Source organism: Sinohyriopsis cumingii, chromosome 15 (assembly GCF_028554795.1).
Source record: "Sinohyriopsis cumingii isolate HCF-2022 chromosome 15, ASM2855479v2, whole genome shotgun sequence".
NCBI classification, from domain to species: Eukaryota; Metazoa; Mollusca; class Bivalvia; order Unionida; family Unionidae; genus Sinohyriopsis; species Sinohyriopsis cumingii.
In genome coordinates, this window is record NC_142975.1 from 64,860,908 (window position 1) to 64,885,994 (window position 25,087).

General features: G+C 36.6%; 1 protein-coding gene across 1 annotated transcript in view; it reads right to left on the reverse strand.

Moving 5' to 3' along the window:
• The window catches only part of LOC149781959 (OTU domain-containing protein 3-like), a 37,431-nt gene extending 19,494 nt beyond the window's left edge, over positions 1 to 17,937 (reverse strand). Inside the window, exons 1-2 of the mRNA XM_089936141.1 lie at positions 17,274 to 17,937; positions 8,830 to 8,978 (exon numbers count right to left, since the gene is read on the reverse strand). Coding sequence (XP_089792267.1) covers positions 8,830 to 8,978; positions 17,274 to 17,497 — 373 coding nt within the window. The 5' untranslated portion in view covers positions 17,498 to 17,937. The remainder of the gene's footprint in view (positions 1 to 8,829; positions 8,979 to 17,273) is intronic.
• Between the last annotated feature and the right edge of the window lie 7,150 nt (positions 17,938 to 25,087).

A 25,087-nucleotide genomic window follows, 5' to 3' on the forward strand; every position in this document is an offset into this window, starting at 1 on the left:
ATCTCAAGGGCACGGGTCATCCCATGCCCTCCAAATCTGGGGAACATACAATATTTTAAATGGATAAAGAAATGTAGCATAAGGTACCTACATAATATACTCATAATTACTGAAGACTATTGGATAATCTTATCTGCTCTGCCACCTTGGTAACATTGTCATCTGCACTGTACTATCTATCATTTACTCTGTGGGCACTTACTTTATTGTAGTACATGTTTTATGAAGTACTCATGAAAGTATTAAGATGTTTGAATATCTGATTCACCTCAAACAAGCAGCACTATGGAATTTTTCATTCCAGATCATTGTTTCACTTAACCTCAGAATTCACTAACCTACAAGCATTTATTATAATAATTCCCATTTTTTTGGAACTAGTTTTCTTTTTAAACTAGGAAATCACTGAATAAAACACAACTTGTGTATGTCTAGAAGTGTAGTCCCTTTTCATTAAATCAACCCTGAAATAAATGAAATATTTGTCAATTTAGGTCTGCATTCAGTCTCAAAAACAGAACAAGCACTTGAAAGTGATGCCACTTGCTGGTAACTTTTTTTAACAATATTACAGTTACTGATAATGAAAGTTAAAGCATGTACATCAGAACTGAAAAATGGCAATATGACACTAGCAACTTGCCTAGTTATGACAGGAACTAAGTGTGGCAATATGACACAAGCAACTTGCCTAGTTATGACAGGAACTAGTAACTTGCCTAGTTATGACAGGAACTGAAGTGTGGCAATATGACACTAGCAACTTGCCTAGTTCTGACAGGAACTAAGTGTAGCAAAATGACATTAGCAACTTGCCTAGTTATGACAGGAACTGAAACATGGCAATATGACACAAGCAACATGCCTGGTTATGACAGGAATTGAAGCATGGCAAAATGACTCTAGCAACTTCCCTAACTGAAGCATGGCAATTGACACTAGCAACTTGCCTAGTTACAAATCTCATTCTGATATACTGCAATGGTTTCAGTCACTTTTACATGACAAGTGGAGCAATTATATTTTCAAGATCACTAATTCAAAATGAGGAGTTCCAGGGAAGATGCACATCACTTGATCTTGTTGGCGTGACACTGGCATGTAATTCTAGATTTGCCTGAAGAAGGTAACAGTTACTAAGGTGCCATAGCAGATTTCAAACTCAGCCAACATTGATCATCAACCATTAGCATACAAATCTGCTTACAGTCATTAAAAGCCTCAGAAACAAAATCCCAGCATAAATGGTAAACAAAACCTGTCAGGCTGCATAAAACATGGATAATGCTTTGTGTATATGCCCATTTTGGCCATTACACCATGAACATGGGTCACATGACTTCAAATAAGACCAGCAGAAACAGCAGACTGTAATTAATTCGAATTGATTTAGTCACAAACAGGTAGAAATATTTCCTAAACTCCCATAAAACAATCTATTTTTTTGGTTAATTTGTAAAACTTTACCAAAAATTGGTGAATTTTAAAGCATTCACATTCACTTTCCCAATGAAACAAATGCTTCTATTATCTGTCTAAAGGAATCTTGTTTAGTTCTGCAAAAAACAGTGAGGTAATAAACAATGTTTTGAAGGTACATAACAAGGCACACATGTATGTGATATATTGAAACCACCTGGGAGTTTATTTTTATGATCTTTCAGAGACTGGTAATCTTGAAAATATAGATAATTTGCAACGAAAAGTGAAAAATGTCATAAGATATGGCTGTTTATTGATAAATATTCCCAATGCAATTATAAAATGAGTATTCAGCTATTACACAGCATTATTACCCAACCCCTTCCATGGTCTTTTCAATGTCTAGATGGGACGGCACCCCCTTCTTTTAACTTTTCAGAAGTCCCCCAGTAACTTGCAGATAGTGCACTCTATGTTTTCTGACCCTCTTTGTAATCAAGGGAGATGTGTGTGTGTGTGTGTCTGTGTCTGTTGGTAGGCTTTCATAAATCCCTGTTGATGACGGACATGGCAGACAGTTCAAACATTTCCAGAGCAAATGGAAATGAGTCAAAGGATGTCCCAGATATCATTATATTAACTTGCCTTTGATTTGTTTATCAATAAAAGTGAAAGTAACAAAGTAAATTTAAAGGCCACAAGGGTTCTCAATAGATGTGTACCCTCAGATTTTGATGCTTGGAATTTAAACCTGACCCACTTCTGATACATGGAAATTCCAACCTGTGCATTTGTATTATGCACATTTATTTGGACCAGCGCATCAGTCTCAATTAACCTTGATTCACCAATGGAATAATTTCCTACTAAGCGCATGCTGTCCCTAACAAATTTATAATAAATGCCAATGACTGATATTCGCTAGTCTACTCTTTACACCATATCAGCCGGGGCCCCGAGTGGCCAAGTGGTCTAAAGTGCTTTCCGTCACGGATCATTGCCATCTCACCTCTGTCTGCATGGGTTCGAGCCTCGGGCTCGGTCAGTGCTGATATGTGAGAAAGCTTGCCGGTAGCTTCTCGTGGGTCAGTGGTTCTTTCCGGGGGTTTTCCCAGGTTCTTCCTCCACCATTAATACTGGCCGCCATGTATAGCCTATCTTGTGCTGAAAAATGGCGTTAAACCCTACAACAACAACAACACCATATCAGCCAATACTATCACAATTATTAGTTAATATGAACTAGGCACAGCTAATAGGCCATTGAAGTCACACATAGGTACACATAGTTTAGATTATCTTTGATGTTTATAATAGCTTGAGAAGTTATGACTTGAATGGATCAACTTTTAATCAAATAGTGGTTTTGCATTATTGTCCATCAAAGCTTAATCAATTAGACAAAATTGGAAAATATCGCAGCTCATGAAGCCAGTAGTAAAATTAAGTGGACAGACTCTGTGTTTTATTGGTCATTAATTTCCTTCAGATTGAGACACACGACAAAATGTGAGTATTTTAGTTAATATATGATTCCATAAGAATTTACCAGATACTATGCTCAGTGATTCATTACATACTTTGGAATTACTCAAGACTGAATAATGCGATGGAGTAATTTTTTTATATTAGATGTATCTGTGAATTTTCTTTTTACTTGACCCCAAGTTCTGACAAAGTTTGTTGTTTAATTGACAAGCTGATCCCAGTTTTGGCACCAAGGGGATTTGACGCAGTCTGACGCTGTTTGGGATTGCACAAAACTGAATAACAAGATGGAATAGATCTTTTATATTAGATGTATTTGTGAACTGTAAACTCACAATGACTCACTGAAGTGTGTTTCCTTTTCTGTCTCAGTCTCAGAAATCACCTGCCAGTCATGCATATTAATTAGCAAAAGAAACACATAAACAAAAATCAGTAATGGCCCCCGTCTGTCTCACTGTCTGTTTGAATGTTTCTTATAAAATACAGTCGAATGTGGTAGGTCGTGGGTTCGATCTTCGGCTGAGTGGTACCAAAGACTTACAAAAATGGTACTAACAGCTGCCTCACTTGGTGCTCAGCATGAAGAGGTTAGTGTAAGGACTGGCTGGCCTGGTGTCAGGATAATGTGACTGAGTGGGACATCATGCTACATGTCTGCGGCATGATGCCCCAGTGCTGGACATAACTATAAACTGTCACACTGCAGACATTGTATTGACATGACTGATTTTTTTTAAAGCTACGTTAAAAATCCAGATCACACATGCACACAAAATACAGTACAAGTGTTTGTCTTTATTGAACACAAGACAATAAATCTGAAATATCAGTCTGCTTCACAAATAATGAACAAACCCAGCTATGAGCTCATGACTATAAAAAATTAATAACTCTGAGATTTCAACTTTAGGTCTCTTACTGTTTTTTTCTTGTGATTTGGGGATCAAGGGTAAAATCATTCTTCCATTTTGAAATCTATGGGGAACCCAAATCACTGTCATGTTTACAGATTGTTTGTTTTGTTCAATAAATAATGGTGTTGCCAACTAAACTTAATTCAAAGGTAACAAGGTCAGGTTTGCATACTGTTTAATTTCCATGCAAACAACAGGTGTCCCTGACTAAGCCTGTTTACAGTTCATCTGCCTGAAGGCTATAATGCTCACAGTTAACTGGCTAAGTGGGGGCAGAATAGGGTAAATTAATCCTCTAGTTAAGAACAGTGTGGGAAACTTCAGTAAAGATGTTTATCATACAAATTTGTTTTTAATTAGTAGGCTTTTATATGCCTAGATAAGATAGTAATAACTATCCATTTTACTCCATTTAAAATATGAATTGTCAAGTCCAAGCCTTTAGAGCAAAAATGGATGATCATTAACTTTTAGCTGACATTTGCAGACAAGAAATTTGCCTTACATTACCACAATGTAACACGGCAACAGATTTTTCACATCAATGGATGCTCTGTACCTTAGAATCCTTTGCAATGAGTTTATTACTGCTATTTGCAAGAGCAGTCATTTCAAGGGGACAGAACTAATATGTTCATCACATGACAATGACTTTAAAACTATAGCAGTACAGTGTATATGGATTATGTATGCAACTGTACATGGTAGATTCCAGAATTTAAACATTTTGAATGCATTCACTATGTTTACACCTAACATTTATCCTGCAAACATTAGTGGCATACCACAGCTTGGTTATGATAACATGGACACTCTGATTGCTCTATATAGTCAAATAAGAGATTTCTGTTGCTATGGGTTTATTGGTAATGCCATATTTCATTATATAATAGGCTATACATGGCAACCATTATTTTGGGTGGAGAAAGAACCTGCCAGAACCCTGCAAAGAACCAACAACACACACTAGGTTATTGGCAACCTTTCTCACATATTCATCCTGGCCAAGTGAAAGACTAAATACCCTGCAGATAGAGGTGATATATCAGTAATACATTAACCCCTGGTGACGAGTTTAAGTGGCTTTGTTGTTGTTGTTGTTGTAAGGTTTAATGCCATTTTTCAGCACAAGATGGGCTATACATGGCAGCCAGTATAATTGGTGGAGGAAGAACCCTGGAAAACCCCAGGAAGAACCACCGACCCATGAGAAGCTACTGGCAGGCTTTCTCACATACCAACGTTAGCAGAGGCTGAGACTTGAACTCATGCAGACGGAGGTGAGATGGCAGTGATCCGTAATGGCGAGCGCTTTAGACCACTCGGCCAGTCGGGGTCCCAAGTTTAAGTGGCAGGAGGTAGTAGCCTACTGCAGAGCTCTGTAGCATCAAGGGCATGTAAGATACACTAAAGTGGGTGGTATTATAGAAACGTAGACAGATGTAGCTCTACAATGATACCAATTAATCTGGAATTTCTAGTTGCACTACAAAATACAGAGGGAAAAAAACTCATTTTTTGTACCCGATTTATTTCTACCCAATATTTGCCCATGGTCAGAATCCAATTTTGTGTTTGGATTTTAGACTTTTTGGTCTCAGATCTAAGGCAAACTGGTATGAACTGCAAACAGACAGGTGAACCTTTGCAAAAAGTAGGATATGATGGACATTTGGAATAAAGTGTGGTCTCGTTATGAAAATAATGGGTCTGTTAAGCAAAAAAAAAAAAAAAAAGAACTCAACTTTTACTTTCTGCTCATGCGTGAGCCAAGTAACCAATGAAAAATGATGTTTCTAACACAACTAGGCAGTTTGTTATTGGAAGATCACATGAAGTTGGTGATTTCGGATGTATTCAGAAATAGCTTTCAAAATGTGCTTCCTACTCGAATTTCAGACCAAAACGTAAAAAAATATCCAGGGATTAATGTGGTAATCAGTAAAGGTGAGTGCAAGAGACTGAACCACCAGAAGCCCTTCATACAATTGACAACATTGACACGATCATCAATGCCAACAAAGAAATGAGTGGGAGATTATCAGGTACATTGTGTAAAACAATTATAGAGGATTGTCAGCAGTTAAAGAACTGACAAAAGTAGTTCCAATGAAAGTAGAGAACGTGAATGTGATTTATTTGATAGAAATATCAGTGTTTCCTCCTGTGTCAAGCATGGATACGAGCAAGGTTTTCTGCACCCTAATTTATCAAAACAAATGCAGTGCAGACTGAACATTGACACTCTTGACAAATTTAAGAGAATGAAATTTTGGTTGGTGTTGATATAAAAGACTGGTTGAATAACAACAATCATGAAGTGGAAGAGAAATTAAAACAGCTGTATAAGCAATAAAAGTATATATAAAAGTATATATATAATGTAATTATGAACAATCATGCAACCGTGACCCAATCTTTATATTTGTAGATACTGATGTGATATCCTCAAAAATTCATGACTATAAGTTAAATTTGTAAAAACCAAAGCAAACTGCAATATTTGTTTATAAACAATATATGCAACTGCGCTATTCTTTACTTTCAAGTCATGAACTTTAACTGCATGTAATGAGCACAACATTCTGTGTACATGTATATGAGGCAAAACCACTTATGTTTACCACAACTAAACATATTCATTGATATTTTCAATCAATAGAATGAAAATTATATTTTATTTACATAATTTCTATCATGAATTCTTGCACTTTTCTTTCTTCTTATCTGGAGGGAAAGTCACTTCTCACAATTTTTAGGCCCTAACATAAGCCTTGGTCAAGGACTGCTGCACAGCACTGCACCCAGGGCAAATGTCATTTTGCTAGGTGAAGTGAATCACTTGTATACAGCATGAAAATATCCTGCAAATTTAACCTCATTGAGAATAAGTAATCATAAAATGTCCTGCAAATTCAACCTCACTGAGAATAAGTAATCATAAAATGTCCTGCAAATTCAACCTCACTGAGAATAAGTAATCCCAAAATGTCCTGTAAATTCAACCTCATTGAGAATAAGTAATCATAAAATGTCCTGCAAATTCAACCTCACTGAAAATAAGTAATCATAAAATGTCCTGCAAATTCAACCTCACTGAGAATAAGTAATCCCAAAATGTCCTGCAAATTCAACCTCATTGAGAATAAGTAATCATAAAATGTCCTGCAAATTCAACCTCACTGAGAATAAGTAATCATAAACTGTCCTGCAAATTCAACCTCACTGAGAATAAGTATTCCCAAAATGTCCTGCAAATTCAACTTCATTGAGAATAAGTAATCATAAAATGTCCTGCAAATTTAACTCATTGATAATAAGGAATCCCAAAATGTCCTGCAAATTCAACCTCATTAAGAATAAGGAATCCCAAAATGTCCTGCAAATTCAACCTCATTGAGAATAAGTAATCTAAAATGTCCTGCAAATTTAACCTCACTGAGAATAAGTAATCATAAAATGTCCTGCAAATTCAACCTCATTGAGAATAAGTAATCATAAAATGTCCTACAAATTTAACTCACTGATAATAAGGAATCCCAAAATGTCCTGCAAATTCAACCTCATTGAGAGTAAGGAATCCCAAAATGTCCTGCAAATTTAACTCACTGAGAATAAGGTAATCCTAAAATGTCCTGCAAATTTAACCTCACTGAGAATAAGTAATCATAAAATGTCCTGCAAATTCAACCTCACTGAGAATAAGTAATCATAAAATGTCCTGCAAATTCAACCTCATTGAGAATAAGTAATCATAAAATGTCCTGCAAATTCAACCTCAATGAAAACAAGTAATCATAAAATGTCCTGCAAATTCAACCTCACTGAGAATAAGTAATCCCAAAATGTCCTGCAAATTCAACCTCATTGAGAATAAGTAATCATAAAATGTCCTGCAAATTCAACCTCACTGAGAATAAGTAATCATAAAATGTCCTGCAAATTCAACCTCACTGAGAATAAGTAATCCCAAAATGTCCTGCAAATTCAACCTCATTGAGAATAAGTAATCATAAAATGTCCTGCAAATTTAACTCATTGATAATAAGGAATCCCAAAATGTCCTGCAAATTCAACCTCACTGAGAATAAGGAATCCCAAAATGTCCTGCAAATTTAACCTCACTGAGAATAAGTAATCATAAAATGTCCTGCAAATTCAACCTCACTGAGAATAAGTAATCATAAAATGTCCTGCAAATTCAACCTCATTCAGAATAAATAATCATAAAATGTCCTGCAAATTCAACCTCACTGAGAATAAGTAATCCCAAAATGTCCTGCAAATTCAACCTCACTGAAAATAAGTAATCCCAAAATGTCCTGCAAATTCAACCTCACTAAGAATAAGTAATCCCAAAATGTCCAAGAAACTAAATCCACTGAGAAAAAGTAATCCCAAAATGTCCTGCCAAGGATTCACATTTAATAACAGAATCTGTGTCATATTATGAAACCATGGACTTTCTTTTAAAATACTTCCAAGGTGCCAAGGTATAAAATATTTTTTTGCAATATTCAACAAAACACCAGCAATATCTTTTAATTTTATTTGTTGTTAGCTGAAATTTGAATCTAGATTAGTTTCCTATCCATAGATACTTACAGCACAAATGAATTAAAGACTTTTTTCTTCTTCTCAAAACAGTCTGGTCTTAAAGCATTAAATTCTACTCATTTATGATTTCCATGTTTCTTTGTTGGTGTTGAAAATCAAACTGACATTTTGTATTAGGCTATCCTTCCTAAGTTGTCACCATTCAAGCACATCTATGAAACTGTAATAATGACATGATCACAATTGTCTTGTTTCTTGTCTTTTTCTTATCATTAAATCTGACCATGATCCCCCACTCATATGCAAATGTTCCCCAAATTTACATCCCCCCCCCCATCTCTGTTCCTCTAAAACAATTCACAATATAACCTGAAGTGTTGGGATTGTTGTGTCAGTTGATGTCTCAAGTTTGAGTCCACCAGCAGTACTGCACTTGTATACTTACTATGCCTCTCAAAGGTAACAGACTCCTCAAGGAATGGTTCAAAGTCAGATCTATGTTCCATCATGTATCTGACTACATCTTGCCGGTGCTTGTAATGGTCCCTCACATGCCCGTCCATCTGGTCCCCTAGCGCACGAAATAAGCAGTTCCTGAAATACATGTATAATGATACTGAACAAACAAAAAAATAATACATGGAAAATCCTCATATTTTTAATTATATATTCTTCCTACCCATGACTCCCCCCCCCCCATCTAACCACATTAACCTTAACCTATGGGTTATAACCCAGAGCCTCTTACACAGAATGTGTCCTCATGCTATGACTTCATGCTCAAAGTTTGGTAAAAAAATGCAAATAATTATCACTCTAACTGCAATTTTTATATATTCGACCTTTGCCCCTCTCCCTCTGACAGCAGAGGGAGAGGCCCCAACACTGTATCCCTTGCATGGATGGTTATCGCAAGAGAGACCTATCTACAAAGTTTGGTCAATTTCCACCAGCAGTTTAGGAATAACTGACAGTCATACAGATGGATGGACTGAGGGTATCAAAATGTCTCCAAAACATAAAAATGATAGTCACATAAAACTTACTTGAAAAGTCGTAAATATGGTAACAATTACAGTGATTATGATCCCTTGAAAAGTTAATCCTCTCTAATTTATAATAAAACTTTCAATATTGTAAAATTCTCTTCATCTCCAATGTGTTTGCAAAAGCAGTGGATATAGTGTTAGCATTTCTGTTTACCCAACCATCTTTCCGTTCATTTCTATATCGATTTGTCCATCCAACCATCCACCACTTTCATTTCCACTCCATAACTCAGATGTCATTTATGAATAAGGGCTGAAACTTAATTTATTTGAGTTTCCCCCTACTCACCAGTGTGAAATATCATACTGGCATGAATCTATCTACCTGTCAATCATTGTTTTAAATAATCACTACCTGAATGAAAATATGAGGCAGATTACACCTGTACAATAGATGGAATCCAGTTTTTTTCTTCATGTGTAATCATTTTTACAGGCATAAATGGGCAGTAGATGGAAGATTCTGATAATTCTTCCTATTGATAGAGACATAAATTAAAGCTTTTCTATCTGAATAAGGGGATAAATATGAAAATATGGATGTCGGTTCAAAATTCCACTTGTAATAATAAGTCCGAATAACACCCATCTTATCACTGGTGGAATTTTTCAACTCTAAAAAGTTTCAGGGGATGCGTAATTGGATTTGGAGAATGAACATTGGTTTAATATTGGACTTTGAACAACCATTGATGCATTACATTGGACTTAAAAAATAGCGATGTACTATTCAACAGTCAAGTTTGTTTGTATAATTTTCCAATGAATAAAGTCAAAAAGATTAAATTTTACAAAAATTTCAAAAATGGGCACATTTTATATCCCTTTGAAGTGGCTCATCTCACATACATTGATTACAGTTGAACACTGTCCCTGAACTCAGTGGAATCAAGGTGAAACAACTTATATGGTAATATTATAAATAATAATGCCCATAACAATAAAGGTTAGTTTGTACTTATATTTCAGACAGTCACAAGGAATATTATTTATATTCACAAGCAACCACAACAATGTAAATTTTAGAATTTTACAAGACCAAAAGAAATTTAACTTGAAGCCTGTCAAATCATTAAAATGTATTACATTACAGCTATTCAAATGCACTGAAGCCAATCTAACACTGTCTGTTGGGTAAGGGACGAGAAATTAGTAGGGCTGCCAAGTAAATCATAACAATAGAACGTGACAAATTTAATTTGCTTATTCATGAACAATAAAGAAAAAATGTTGATTGATCTGTACTTATTTCCTAAGTTATACCAACTGGTTGATAATTTCCATCTAGCATTACAGTAACAAAAGCACTGTTAATGATACTAACAAAAAGATAAATTATTTAAACTTGTGGTACAGGTGGGAAAGGGATTCCTAAAACGTATCAACCCTTCTTCTTTACCCACATGTCCCATAGTAACCCACCATGCTTAATTTACAAACTGCAGTCATGCTAAACTGACTTCGATAATTTTGCAATTATTCCAAGTCCCAGAATGCACTGCTATTATGCTGCAAGAACATACTGTAATCATGCTAAAATTGTAAACACATGGATGACATGGAAGATTTAAGCATTTGTGTTGCAGTTATGCTGTAAAAAATTAATCATATAAATCTCAAAGTAACAAATTAGTCTGTTTTACTTTGTCCTATTAGAAAGATGCTACAACTAGAAAGTTATTTTAAATGTTTTTCATAAAATTGGCTTAAATTCTGTTTGGTACAAATAACTAGCATTTATAAAACAAAAGTAGACTTGTGTTTGTAAACAACCTATCTCTACTTTAGAACTAACAAATCATGTCTTTCTAGTGCTATACCCCTACAGAAATATATCTTCAGACAGCTGCATGACCAAAAATATCAAAGTCCTATCTCTGATATCCCTAGATATACTGGTGAAATATTCTGCAGTTTCTTGGCGATCTCTCGTGATTTTTCAATCCTTTTTTTTCTCTTCATCTTTCCTGACCTGATGGATATGTCAGAGCTTGCTGACTTTAGCATGCATGAAACAATATACATGTATGCTGGAATTTCTTGCATTTTGTACTTTTTCTTACTGTTTCCTTCTAAAGTGTTTAAATTATGTAATGTCCATATATTAATAAATCATGTAGGTATGTAAATCAAAAATAAAAACAAAAATTTATTTAAACAGCAGGTGTGTTATTATGAAATAAACAAAGAACATGGATAGACTAAAACACAAGAAAATGAGTTTGGTAATTACATATCACTAATTAAGTATCAAGTACCCGTATGCATTTTACTCCTATTCTGAATACTTTCAATGAAACATGTAGATTATCTTTCAATTTTGATATGCTTAATAGTATTACCACATTTAAACTGCATTTTTGAATAATATTAATAATAATACTTCATTATCCACAGATTACAGAAAAGTAAATGCATCTTCTTTTATTTCATCTGTTATATATTTTCATCAAATACCAATGCTTAAATAATATTTTACCAATTACAAGAAAGGAAAAAGATAATTTTTGAGAAAAAAATCCATTCTTCTGAATCCTTTATTTTGCATCTTATTATCAGACATACTATACCTATTCCTGCTGTTGTTACTCTGTGCTATCATTGTGATTATTATTATTATTACCTGCTTCCTGAAGAAAAAAACCTGGCCATTTTTGCATACTGAATAAAACGTAAAAACAGTATATATCCTGAAATAGTTGTTTTCTTTGACAGACAGACACACTCATCCCATTATGCCAGCATTTTATTAATTAAAATATCTATCATTCTATTAAAATTAATAGCTAAAATCAAATGGGTAGCAATGTACAGTTTTATATTTTGCACTGGGTTAGATTTGTAAAGAAAAAGAAATTTCTCTGGTTTGTCTCACTGATTATTATAGCTATTCAACACAGACTGTATATCTTAGGTACTGCTTTAAAAAAAAACAATTTTCAACTTTCTTTAGCTTGCTGTAAGATTGATGTTGTTTTTGTAGGGTTTAATGGCATTTTTCAGCACAAGATAAGCTATACATGGCGGCCACTCTGTATTAATGGTGGAGGAAGAACCCGGGACACCGTTGGAAAGAACCACCAACCCACAAGAAGCTACTGGCAAGCTTTCTCACATACCGACATTGGCTGAATCGGGACACGAACACACACAGACAGAGGTGAGATGGCAGTGATCCATAACGGAGAGCGCTTTAGACCACTCAGGGCCCTGTCTGTAAGATTGATGAGTGTAATTTGTGTTATAGAGTATATAGTTTGGCCTTAATTCCAAATCTTTTCATGTGTACCAATAGCAAAATCTGCAAACTCTCCCTGGTCATTAAAAGCAAACTGTAACAAGATAGAGCCCATGACTTTTTTAAATACATTTTATATATTTTGTAACTGATTCATTGCACTTTCCAAAGCAGGCATAGTACATGTATAGACTGACAAAATTTGTTTTCCTTAATTTAATAACTGCTAAAGAAAGATTAAATTAGACTAATTCAGGTTGTTTTCATTTAAGCATATGTGAGCAGTCATTTTGGTCAGCCATCTGCAGTACATAATGAATTTAGCTGAACCAGTGGGCAAGCAGCAATTTCACATGCTACACATAATATTTGTCAAAATGTAAGTACGTCACAATGAAATTAGGCAATTGATTCCTTAAGACCTTTAAATAGAATGAATGCTAATTTTGGGGAAACAAGAAAAGAAAAAAATCAGAAGAATGCATAAATACATACATGACCTCAGAACTTTCTGTAGCGGAAGTTCACTGCAATGAAGGCAGGTGTATAATCTGATGCCTGAGAAGAAAAAGTCCTACGAAAAACAGAAACCTGTTTGATAAGCTAGCATGTAATTTACTGCTGTTGATAACTGACAACACTGCATTGAAAACTTTGTTAAAAAAATGCCTGGACTCCTATTTCAAGAGAGACGTTGATCCCTACCAGCTGTGGAGCTCAAAATTTTAAGTCTAATTAAATTCTTCATCTTTCCAATTAATATTGCTATAAGAGATCTTTGTTTCAGATTAGAAGATGTCTATTTTCTGACAAAGGATACAATTTTCATTGTTTTCCAGTAGGTTAAAGTGTATGGACACTTAAGTAGAACCAAATGCTTGGCCTGTTAGCCTTTTGAAACCGGAATGTTCAGTTTTCTCATTTTGTTAATGTTCACATCTCTTCCAATAACTGTAGTTGTGGTGGTGTTGGATAGAAGTACTGATGTACTCCCGTAGACAGTTTCGCTTCACTTCTGATTAAATAAGTGTTAGAAACTGATGGCTGAATGGATATCCCGGTCTGATTGGTTTTATTACTATTTTAACTCATCAGAGGGAACTGATTTGATTTATTCATTTGTTCACTTTGTCCTATCAGTGAGAGGGTTATATACACCTTTGTTGCAGGTGCAGTGTGTATTGCTACATCATGTAACATGTTATGTCATGTGACATTTGTATTGAGACCAATTATTGCAACATCCAGGTTTTGAATGATACCACTGTATTGCAGCTGGGACTGAGCTAAATTGGTGGGCAAAACATAATTATAGAAAATTATGTACTGTACTGCAATGGTATCAAGAGGTCTCACAAGGGTTTTAAAACTAGGAGTCCAGGACTCCTAACTTGGTACAAATTAGGAGTCTCACCAGCAGATGTTGCAGTCCCCTCCCAGAAACATGATGAAGTGGCTAAATGTCCATTATAATGCCTAGAATAAACAGACACAAAACTTTTTAAGTTTTATTTATTTGTACTCATTTATTATTCTATAAAAAGACTATGTATTAAAATGGATATCATGTACAAATATCATATTCTTTAACTACACTATAGTTCACTTTTGCCTATGTCGCATTTCACAAAATTTTCTCATGCTTAGCTTTGGATTGTATTCCTCCACACTAGGTCCCTCTTCTTTGACTCACATCATTTGTGTTAAGGCCTCATGTTTTATTCTTGACCTTCCTTGGTCTTGATTTTGTTCTGCACACTGAAGCCTCTCTTGCATGCCATGGATGTCACTGGTGACACCAACACAATCACAGCTTGGACTGCAAAGTCTGGAAATCTCTGTACCCTTGAAGCAGAGTTGTACAGGCTTCTGGCGGTGTACAGTTCAATGATTTTATGACTACCTAGCAAGTAGGTGGTCTCAAGTTGTCTCATGCTTAGAAAATGTGGAACTTTGCAGATTAGAAGAACCAGTAGTTGCCATTGAGTTTAATTTTCCACATTCTTTACACCACTGGCATATAACTCTTGTTTGTCAATCAGAATGAATTTTGTAAATCCAAGAAAAGTTTTTATTCCAAACACTAAGCCAGGCATCACACACTTTCTTACATTTGGCTACTGTCCCATCTGAACTATCAGTTCTAGCAACTTTAGCAGAGTTCTAAATCTCATTAAAATATTCATCAGTTTTCTGTTTCACCATAAAATACTTATCCAAATTTGCAAGCAGCATTTTGTCCAAGTCTTGACATGCCTTGATTTCAAGGTCGCATGCTATATTTATATGGCTACAATCAGAAACAAACATAATAACAGGGTTTGCGCCGGGCTTCGCCAATGTCACAAATTGCGCCTTTTCCCCCTAATTAGCAACAAAATATACCATCTGGAGATATTTTTCATGGCAATATTTTTGGCTGATAAAAACTGTATATACAGTCTTGACTTTGGAATGAAGAAATTCAAAGGCACCATGACAGGTCCCTCACAAACTTGGATATAAAAATGCAATGGAATCTATTGTTACACAAACAAATCATTTTTTCAAATTGACAAACCACCCCAACAATGCATTGTTATATCATAATCCACTAACGCTGGTATCTGGCCATGGTAAAGTATGCTGTAATATAACCAAAATAGCCATGCAACTGACTAACTACAATCGACCACCACTGAACGTGAGAATGGGAAATGACTACAATCGACCAGAAGACAGCAATTTAATAAAAAAAATTGAAACAGAAAAAAACAGTTTTCCTGCAACTTCAAAGAAAACTGATTACCTTTGAAGCACTGATATATACCAAGCAAATAAAGAAAAATTTGTTTCAATGTTCTACAATTATCTGATGTTGCCGCAGCAATAACAAACAGATATTTGTTTGGTCCTTCAAAATGAACCTTTAGCAGCACCTTCAATAACACATGCACCTTCATCAAAGCAAGCCAATGACCTTTGATCAAAGGAAGTCGGCAATAAATAAATAAAATCATTGTTTCATTTTTCATAGTGATAAGAACATATTTATTGTGCGGTGAAACTTTCCTGTTTTGCAACAAAAAAGTGCATATGTAGGACTCCTGCGTGGATGATGTTCTGCATCCCAGATAAATATTTGAGTCCAAACATGCGTAATTAAACATTTCCGAGATCTCAGGGTATCTATTTTATTATTAGAGTAGGTAGTACGTTGTTCAATATCAACACTTTCGATTTTTATCAATAGGCTCTCATATGTCAGCATATCTTTGACAGTATCAGCTGGAGTGTAAGCTTTAATGGCATGTCGCTATGATTGATGTCATCGTCATCTTCACAGGTCATCATGTCATCCCTCTATTGAGACTATTTATTAAAAAAATTTATTTGTATAGCCTGGATACTAATTTCATAGTCTGGTCAGTCTTCATGCAATTTTAACTTTCTTTTAGCATGGTTTAAAGTTAGTTCCAAAATGTTTTTGTTTTAGTAAATAAATTTACTTAAGAAATGGTTTCCAGAAATAATTTTCAATTACTTCAGTCTTGTAACTTTGTGGTTTTCAAATGGACACAATTTAAATGAAAAAATTAACCATGTGAAAAGATTCCAGAGTCATATTTTCTGTTCCATGTCTTTGGTTATTTAATGCATATCTCTCTCCTTCTCAAAGTTATTTTCTTCTTCATTTTTATCAACTATTACCAGGGTGATGTTAGGATTTGGAAGCAACAGTATATAACCCCAACACCATCCTACTGCTCATTCACTTATAGTGTAGCAAATTTATGCCTGTTAGTTTTCTGAATTATGCCCATCAATGTGGAAAGTTATGCACAGTAGTTATAATTATCATCCCCATCAAAGTAGAAAGTTACACATGGCAGTTTTCAGAATTATGCTCATCAATGTACAAAGCTATTCAAGGCAGTTTTAGACACACCTGGCATTGTGGAAAATTACACTTGAAAGTTTTCAGAATTACAACTGTTTTTAAACAGAAATTAAAGAGAATTACACTCGCTAAACTTCAAACATATATTTCTGGTGTCTTTCATTTACATATTTTGCTTTCCCCCCATTTTTCCACCTAGCTTACATATGATTTTTCCACCTGATTTTATATGGAGAAGACAAAATGATGTCTAGAAATTGTGTCACCTCCTTTGCTGGTGGAGAATTTTGTACAGGCATGTTCAGAACTATCAGTATTGCCAAAATCATTGAAGCAGCAATATTGTATGTTTCAGAATATTGCTTTTACACTTTATACATACAAGACAAGTGTTCCTAAGTTTTCTGCACATGTATTATTACATCATTTGATTTCTAATCCCAGGGCTGCTGGATCCATATCCATTGGGACCAGCACCTGGTTCCCATTTCTTCTTCATGCCATATTAGTATAGCCTATACTGTCTTTAAAGTGATGTTATCAAAACAAAAAAAAATAAAATAAACATATCTGAACATCAGAATAACCATTAGTTTTGCTTGCTCTGGTTCCTCTTGTTTACTCAGGTACAGCGGATATATTGTGATTTAAAATGGAATGCAACTGAAAAGTGCCTGTTTTGGCAGCTTTAACCCAAAAGACCAATAACACTAGCAACCTACCCATCTCCTGGTATGTCCCTTAACTCCAACCCCATTTTCTTCAGCTGCAGGCTAAACTGAGGACAATTTTCATCTTCGGATAGATAAGAGTTGATCGTTTTCTCATGTCTGTAAGCTTCTCTAATGGCCCTCTCTTCTCGCTTTCTGGTGACAGTATCTTGCCGGAACCCAGCTGGGAGCAGCAGTTGTTGCCTCCCGATTTTTTGAATTCCTCTAGCCGACATTGGAATCCCAAGCACTATAAAATCCTGCTTTTCGCAATACCAGTAATTAAATGTGGATCCGGTTAGTTATTTACAGATTACACCGCCACATCTAACCGAATATTACCATGTGGCTCGTTCGAAACCCGGTTTATTTACTTATTCCTTAATATGGAAAATGAAAACACTCGGGGCGTTTTCCCGGTAGGCCTACTGCAGTGGACTTGTTTATAATCATTCACGCAGAACGTTCCACAGGCACAGGACAAAAACCTGTTCTGCAACGTGCGTTATAATGGTTGTCTATGTAAAAAAAATAATATAAGAAGTGGTATATTTGACATTTTAAGAACTTAATTGTGAACTGTTCTAATATTCATTTGATTCCCAACCAACTAATTATAAGTTGCGCAATTCTGATCTGCAAAACTGAATTGACCAACATTACGAAATTAACTGTCAATCACATAAAACCGGAAATGGGTATCAGTGAAACTAAAACTGCTATTCCAAAACTAAGAGAAGCCATAACGCGGACATGGTACGATTATGCATACACTTTTAGGAAACCGCTCGACATATTTTAAACATTTTCTGATGTGTTTTCAATCTAAATTATGTTCTTATTCTTTAAAAAAATCCCATATTAATTATCCAATTTGATCTATTTTGATTAACAATTCTCTATTTCAAGATTTTTATATATATATATATATATATATATATATATATATATATATATATATATATATATATATATATATATATATATATATATATATATATATATATATAATATTTCTTACAACTCCAAATTGCCTCGCAACTTAGGCTCACCAAACCTATAATAATATTGATTTTAAACCGTGGAGGGGTGTGCTCAGAGTGAGCAATGCACCTGAATATGGAAATCTACATACACAACAAATATTCGTAAAAGTTTAATTCTTCTATATGCATACCATGCCACTTAAACATAATGGATATGAGAAAAGAATACATATGCATAAGGTTTCATTAATGATTTCTACCTTATAGTTGCGCATAATATATTTCCAATCTGTTAAAAAAGGTCTCAACTATACATATATATATATATATATATATATATATATATATATATATATATATATATATATATATATATAATAAATATATATATATATATATATATATATATATATATATATATATATATATATATATATATATATATATATATATATATATTGAGGACTTTGTATAGCGCCTAATCTTTAGAAGCTCTAAACGCTTTACAACATTAGACAACACATATAAGATAAAAAACATAAAATGATATGATTACAAAAACAAACACCATGAAATTAGAGAACATAAAAAAACATGCTGAGAATATTTAAGGTAGGAAACATTATTAGGTCTTTAAGTTTGTTCTCGCAGTCGAAATAAGTGAGTTTTGAGAGCCCTCTTGTATGTGGTCACTGTGTCTTTGTGTCTAAGTTCAGTAGGCAATTCATTCCACGTTGCTGGACCCTGGTATGCAAAAGAACGCTGTCCATATGACTTTGTTTTCGTACTTGGAATAATGAGTATACTATTGTCAAAAGAGGAACGTAAGTATCTTGCTGGTATGTACACATGGGTGAGGTCGGATAGGTATGTTGGACTAGAGTCCGACAGTGAAATGTAGCACAGAGAACAAATTTTGTGTTTGATTCTGGATCGAATGGATAGCCAGTGTAGGGTACAGAGCAGCGGGGAGGTGTGCTCTGATCATGGTACTCTAAGTATGATCCGAGCAGCTGTGTTTTGAACTTTTTGAAGTTTCTGGAGCAGATATTGAGATGAACCAGACATAAATGAGTTACAATAGTCCAGTCTTGAAAGTACTAATGAACACATAAGTGTTTTAATGGTATCAACTGAAAGATATTTGTGAATTGAGCTGATGCGTCTCAGCTCAAGACATGCAGCCTTGCATATGTTCATGACATGTTGGTACAATATGAGAGTATTGTCCAGAGTAACACCTAGGTTTCATGCTGATTGTGTGAATTTAATGTTGGTGTTGCTGATATTTATTGTTTGAGGTAAAGGATGTGAATGAGAAAGTCTTTGTGTTGTGATCACAATGGCCTCAAGTTTATCATCATTCATCTGTAACTTGTTACATGTTATCCATGATTTCACATCAGAAATGCACCTCTCTACACCTTGGATGGTATCATCAACTTCAGTTGCTAGATTTGTATATTTGGCTGTCATCAGCGTACAATTCGTGAGACACTGGATGATGATCTATGACACTTGAGAGTGACTGAGTGTACAGAATGAAGAGAACAGGTCCAAGAACAGACCCTGTGGAACACCATAACATAGATCAACTGGGCTGGAGTGTCATCCATTTGCAGATACAATGTTTGTCCTGTTGACCATGTAGGATTTGAACCACAGTAAGGCTTTATCAGGGTCACAACTTTCGGGTTGTCGTGTCTACAATTTACCACGTTCTGTTACATGATTTTGTGGTACATAATAATGCTAACAGTAGCCAAATAAAAGTATCTGTAATCAAATTCTAAAAAATGAGACATACAGCAAAAACGAAAAATGTATACATCTCGTGGTATATCACTGATCCAGCGTTCTTGTTGGCATCCGTTAGTCTCGAGAGATGACGGAAGTGCGCCCATGAGAGATTCCCCGGTTGTTGGTTGTGCAGCCTCTGCTGTGGCTATAGAGCCCAACATGAGTGTGGCATTCCTTGCTGCACTTTAAGGTTGAGTCTGGTGTGGGTTGGAGCTGCTTCTTTTTTTTCTGAGATCTCTTCTCATCAGCTAGCAAGCGTAACTTGTCCTCGCTGGTTTTCAGGCCACTGATTAGAGCATGTCGCCAGCTGCACCTGTCTAGAGCAAGTTCTTCCCAGGTGTTGACATCGATGTCAAGGGCTTTCATGTCGCGCTTGCAGACATCCTTGAAGCGGAGATTTGGCCGTCCTATGTACCTTTTGCCAGAGGCAAATTTCGAATAAAGAAGGCCTTTGGTCATCCATCATGATCCAGCCATCTGATGCGACGTTGGTGGAGGAGTGTGACCATGCTGAGAATCTTGGCACGTTCATACACCTTGCTGGTTGTTACTCGATCGCTCCAGTTGATCCAGAGTATGCGTGGGGAGCATCACACGTGAAAGGTGTTCAGTCTTTTATTTTGTGAGGCGTACAGAGTCCTGGTTTCACTGGCGTACTGGAGAGTGGTTACAACGCAGGCACGGTACACGCAGATCTTAGTGTTCAGAGTCAGCATGTTGTTTTTCCACACTTTTTGCGACAACCTGGATAGAGTTGTTAATGCCTTTCCAATCTGCTTGTTGCTCTCAGCATCGAACGAGAGGTTGTTGGTGAAGGTAGATCCGATGTATGTGAACTGACTTACTACCTCAAGCAAAGACATTTCTTAACTGATGAGTAATCACTTCTCATAGCAGGAAATCGAAGACGATTATAGGAAACTCATTTCATAAGAATACTGTAATTTTAAAAACAATCACTATGCAGGAATTACTGAGCTGGTGTTAGTGGACTAAACAGCACACGAAGAATATGCGATTGGCTGCCACCCGATATGACGTACATGGAATCTTAGTGCGGACTTAAGACAAAACACGAAGTTAATCTTACAATTTGTATAATCCCTATTAGCAGCTGTTTGTAAGTACAACCATATAAGTGAGATGTAGATACAAAGCATGTAGACAAGACAAAAATATTAAACATTACATTTTAAAACCGTAAAATGCATACACCTAAGCATATACATAGAATTATTCTTAATTTAGCTTTAACAATTCTTAGATTTTTTGCCATCTCACATATTTTAAATTTTATAGACAGTAACGGTGCCGCAATCAGATTTTTGAACCATTTGCCAGGAGATTTCTTAGTCTTATACAAAAGCCAATGGATTTAAGACGGAGAACGCTTCCTACTAACTACAAGAACTTAACGAACGTACAACTTGAAGGATATGAATCAACCTGAGGTACACCGTGAACGATCTGACTCAGCCTAAGGAACAACTTGGAGGATCTCAATAACTTTGAGGTACAACTTGATGGATCTAAACCAGATTAAGGTACAACTTGATGGATCTAATCAGAATAAGTAACAACTTGATGGATCTAAATCAGATTAAGGTACAACTTGATGGAACAGAATCAGATAAAGGTACAACTTGAACCTGAATCAGATTAAGGAACAACTTGATGGATCTAAACCAGATTAAGGTACAACTTGATGGATCTAAATCAGATCAAGCTAGAACTTAATGGCTCTAAATCAGATTAAGGTACAACTTGATGGATCTAAATCAGATCAAGGTACAACTTGAACCTGAATCAGATCAAGGTACAACTTCATGGAACTAAATCAGATTAAGCTAGAACTTGATGGATCTGAATCGGATTAAGGTACAAATTGATAGATCTAAATCAGATCAAGCTAGAACTTAATGGATCTAAATCAGATTAAGGTACAACGTGATTGATCTAATCAGATTAAGGTACAGCATGATGAATCTGAATCAACAACTTTGACTAATACGCAACAAAGCATTCCTTGCTTGATATAAAGCGGCATATTACTTCCATTACTTATTATGAAATATGCTTCAACATCTTTCAAGGCGTAAGACAATATAGGCAAGACAGAATTTCGCTTTTTGCTTTTGTATTTCTTGCCTTTTCGATACATAAAGTTTTAACCAGCTATTTGGGCGCTTGAAAGAACAAGTAATCAACAGATGAACAGCATACGCTATTAACAGTAAACAGCAAAATTGTACACATTCTAAACATATCAAATTATATACACAGTAAACATATCAATATCAGTTGGCATCCGTTAGTCTCGAGAGACGTCCGGGTTGGTGGTTGTGCATCGTCTGCTGTGGCTAAGTAGTCCAATGCGGGAGTGGCAGTCCCTGCCGCACTTGCTGCACTTGAAGGTTGCGTCAGGTGTTGGTTGGAGCTGCTTTTTCTCTTCTGCGATCATCTTTCATCAGCTAGCAAGAGTTGCTTGTCCTCTCCGGCTTTCAGACCAGTGATCAGAGCATGTCGCCAGCTTGATCTGTCTAGAGTGAGCTCTTCCCAGGTGTTGACATCGATATCAAGGGCTTTCATGTCGTGCTTACAGACATCCTTGAAGCGGAGATGTGGCCGTCCGATCGACTTTTTGCCAGAGGCAAGTTCCGAATAAAGAATGTCTTTGGGGATCCGTCCGTCATCCATCCGACGTACATGGCCCAGCCATCTAATGCGGCGTTGGCGGAGGAGTGTGATCATGCTGCGAATCTTGGCACGCTCAAGCACCTCGTTGTTTGTTACTCGATCGCTCCAGGTGATCCCGAGTATGCGTCGGAGGCATCACATGTGAAAGGCGCTCAGTCTTTTCTCTTGTGAAGCGTACAGAGTCCAGGTTTCACTGGCGTACATGAGACTGCTTAGCACACATGCACGGTACATGGTGATCTTAGTGTTCATGGTCAGCATGCTGTTGTTCCACACTCTATGCGACAACCTGGAGAGATTTGTTGATGCCTTTCCAATCTGCTTGTTGCTCTCAGCATCGAACGAGAGGTTGTTGGTGAAGGTAGATCCGATGTATGTGAACTGACTTACTACCTCAAGTTCGTAGTTGTTGATGATGATGCTTGTGGTGTCCGCGTCCTAAGCCATCACGTTTGTTTTCTTATAGGCTGATGGTCAACCAAAACTCATCGCATGCCTTAGCAAAGCGGTCCATCAGGTGTTGTAGCTCAGCTTATGTGTGAGTGGCTAGAGCAGCATCGTATGCGAAGAGCATGTCCCTGATTGTTGATTCACGCACTTTGCTCTTTTCCTTCAGCTGTGCCAGGTTGAACAGTCTGCCTTCTGATCGCGTGTGCAGGTAGATCCCTTCTGTGGACGTCCCAAAGGCATGCTTGAGCAAGACAGCGTAGAAGATGCCGAAGAGCGTGGGGGCAAGGACGCAGCCCTCTTTCACTCCGCTGAGGATATCGAAGGGATCACATCAGATAGACTGTGTACGGCACAGCCACACGGATCTTTGGTAAGAAGCAGTCAACGAACAACGACTGGTTTGAAACTAACTCTGCCACACTCACGCCAGTCATAGAAGAGCGTCGCAGTGCTCACCTGGAATGCAAGCGATCCCCGCTGCCAGAGAAAACTACAGGTATACATGTCTACCAGAAGCAACGTGCAGAGGTTAGCACGCTAGTGCACCAATGAATACTGGCATCAGCTCTGTAAGATCGTTCAGTCAGCAGCATATATCGGAAACCTCAGAGGCATGTATGGCGGCATAAAGAAAGCAATGGGTCCCACGAAGAAAGTGACAGCACCACTGAAGTCTTCCGCAGGATATACCATCTACGACAAGGACAAGCAGATGGAGTACTACTCTGAACTGTACTCCCGGAAAAACCACGTGACCAACGATGCCCTCAACACTATTGAAAACCTCCCTCTCATGACCGAACTGGACGCAAAACCTACTGTGGCAGAACTCAAGAAGGCCTTAGAGAAACTGTCCTTCGGTAAAGCCAAAGTGAAGGATGTCATCCCAGCAGAAGCAATCAAGTGCGGCTGCAACGTGCTGCTCACACATCTGCACGACCTCCACTGTCAGTGCTGGGATAAGGGTGCAGTGCCTCAGGACATGAGAGACACTAACATAGTAATCCTGTACAAGAACAAAGGCGACAGAAGTGATTGAAACAACTACAGGTGCATATTCTTTCTCAGCATCGTGGGTAAAGTCTTCGCACGCGTCATCCTGAACAGACTGCAGATGGTTGCTGACAGAGTGTATCCAGAGGCGCAGGGCGGGTTCCGCGCAGAGAGGTCCACAATCTACATAATCTTGTCCGTCAGGCAACTGCAGGAGAAATACAGAGTACAACACAGGCCCCTCTTCCTGGCCTTTATAGACCAAGGCGTATGATCTGGTCAGCAGAGACGGACTCTTTACAATATTGGCAAAGATTGGATGCTCTCCAAAGCTGCTAAGCATGACACAGTTATTTCACACAGACATAAAAGGCACAGTGAAGTACGAAGGCTCAACGTCCGACCCCTTCGATACAAGGCACTACTATTGTGTGTGTGCAGAGAGAGAGAGAGAGAGAGAGAGGGAACATACGTTAGTATGTAAGCTGTATGAATGAAATACCACGAGATGTATCAATTTTTCATTCAAAGGAAACGAGGTTGGCCAAGTTTCCTTTTAATGATAAATTTATGAAGCGAGTGGTATATCATTGTTACAGCGTACAAACTATAAGTATATACTATTTATATCACATACATATACACATATTTGCCCTTTAAACGGAGTTAAGATATTTTCCGGGCAAATGTGAATTGACCGAGTGAATGAACTCTTCATATCCCCGCAAGTGTATCAAATTGTAGTTCTATCCCGTTTCTTGTTGTTAACACTCACATATGCAAATTAATAAGTCGATTGTTTCATTTTTGAGTTTCTATTTTTATTCACATTGACTAAATCAATATAAGACACAGCTCTCTCTCTCTCTCTCTCTCTCTCTCTCTCTCTCTCTCTCTCTC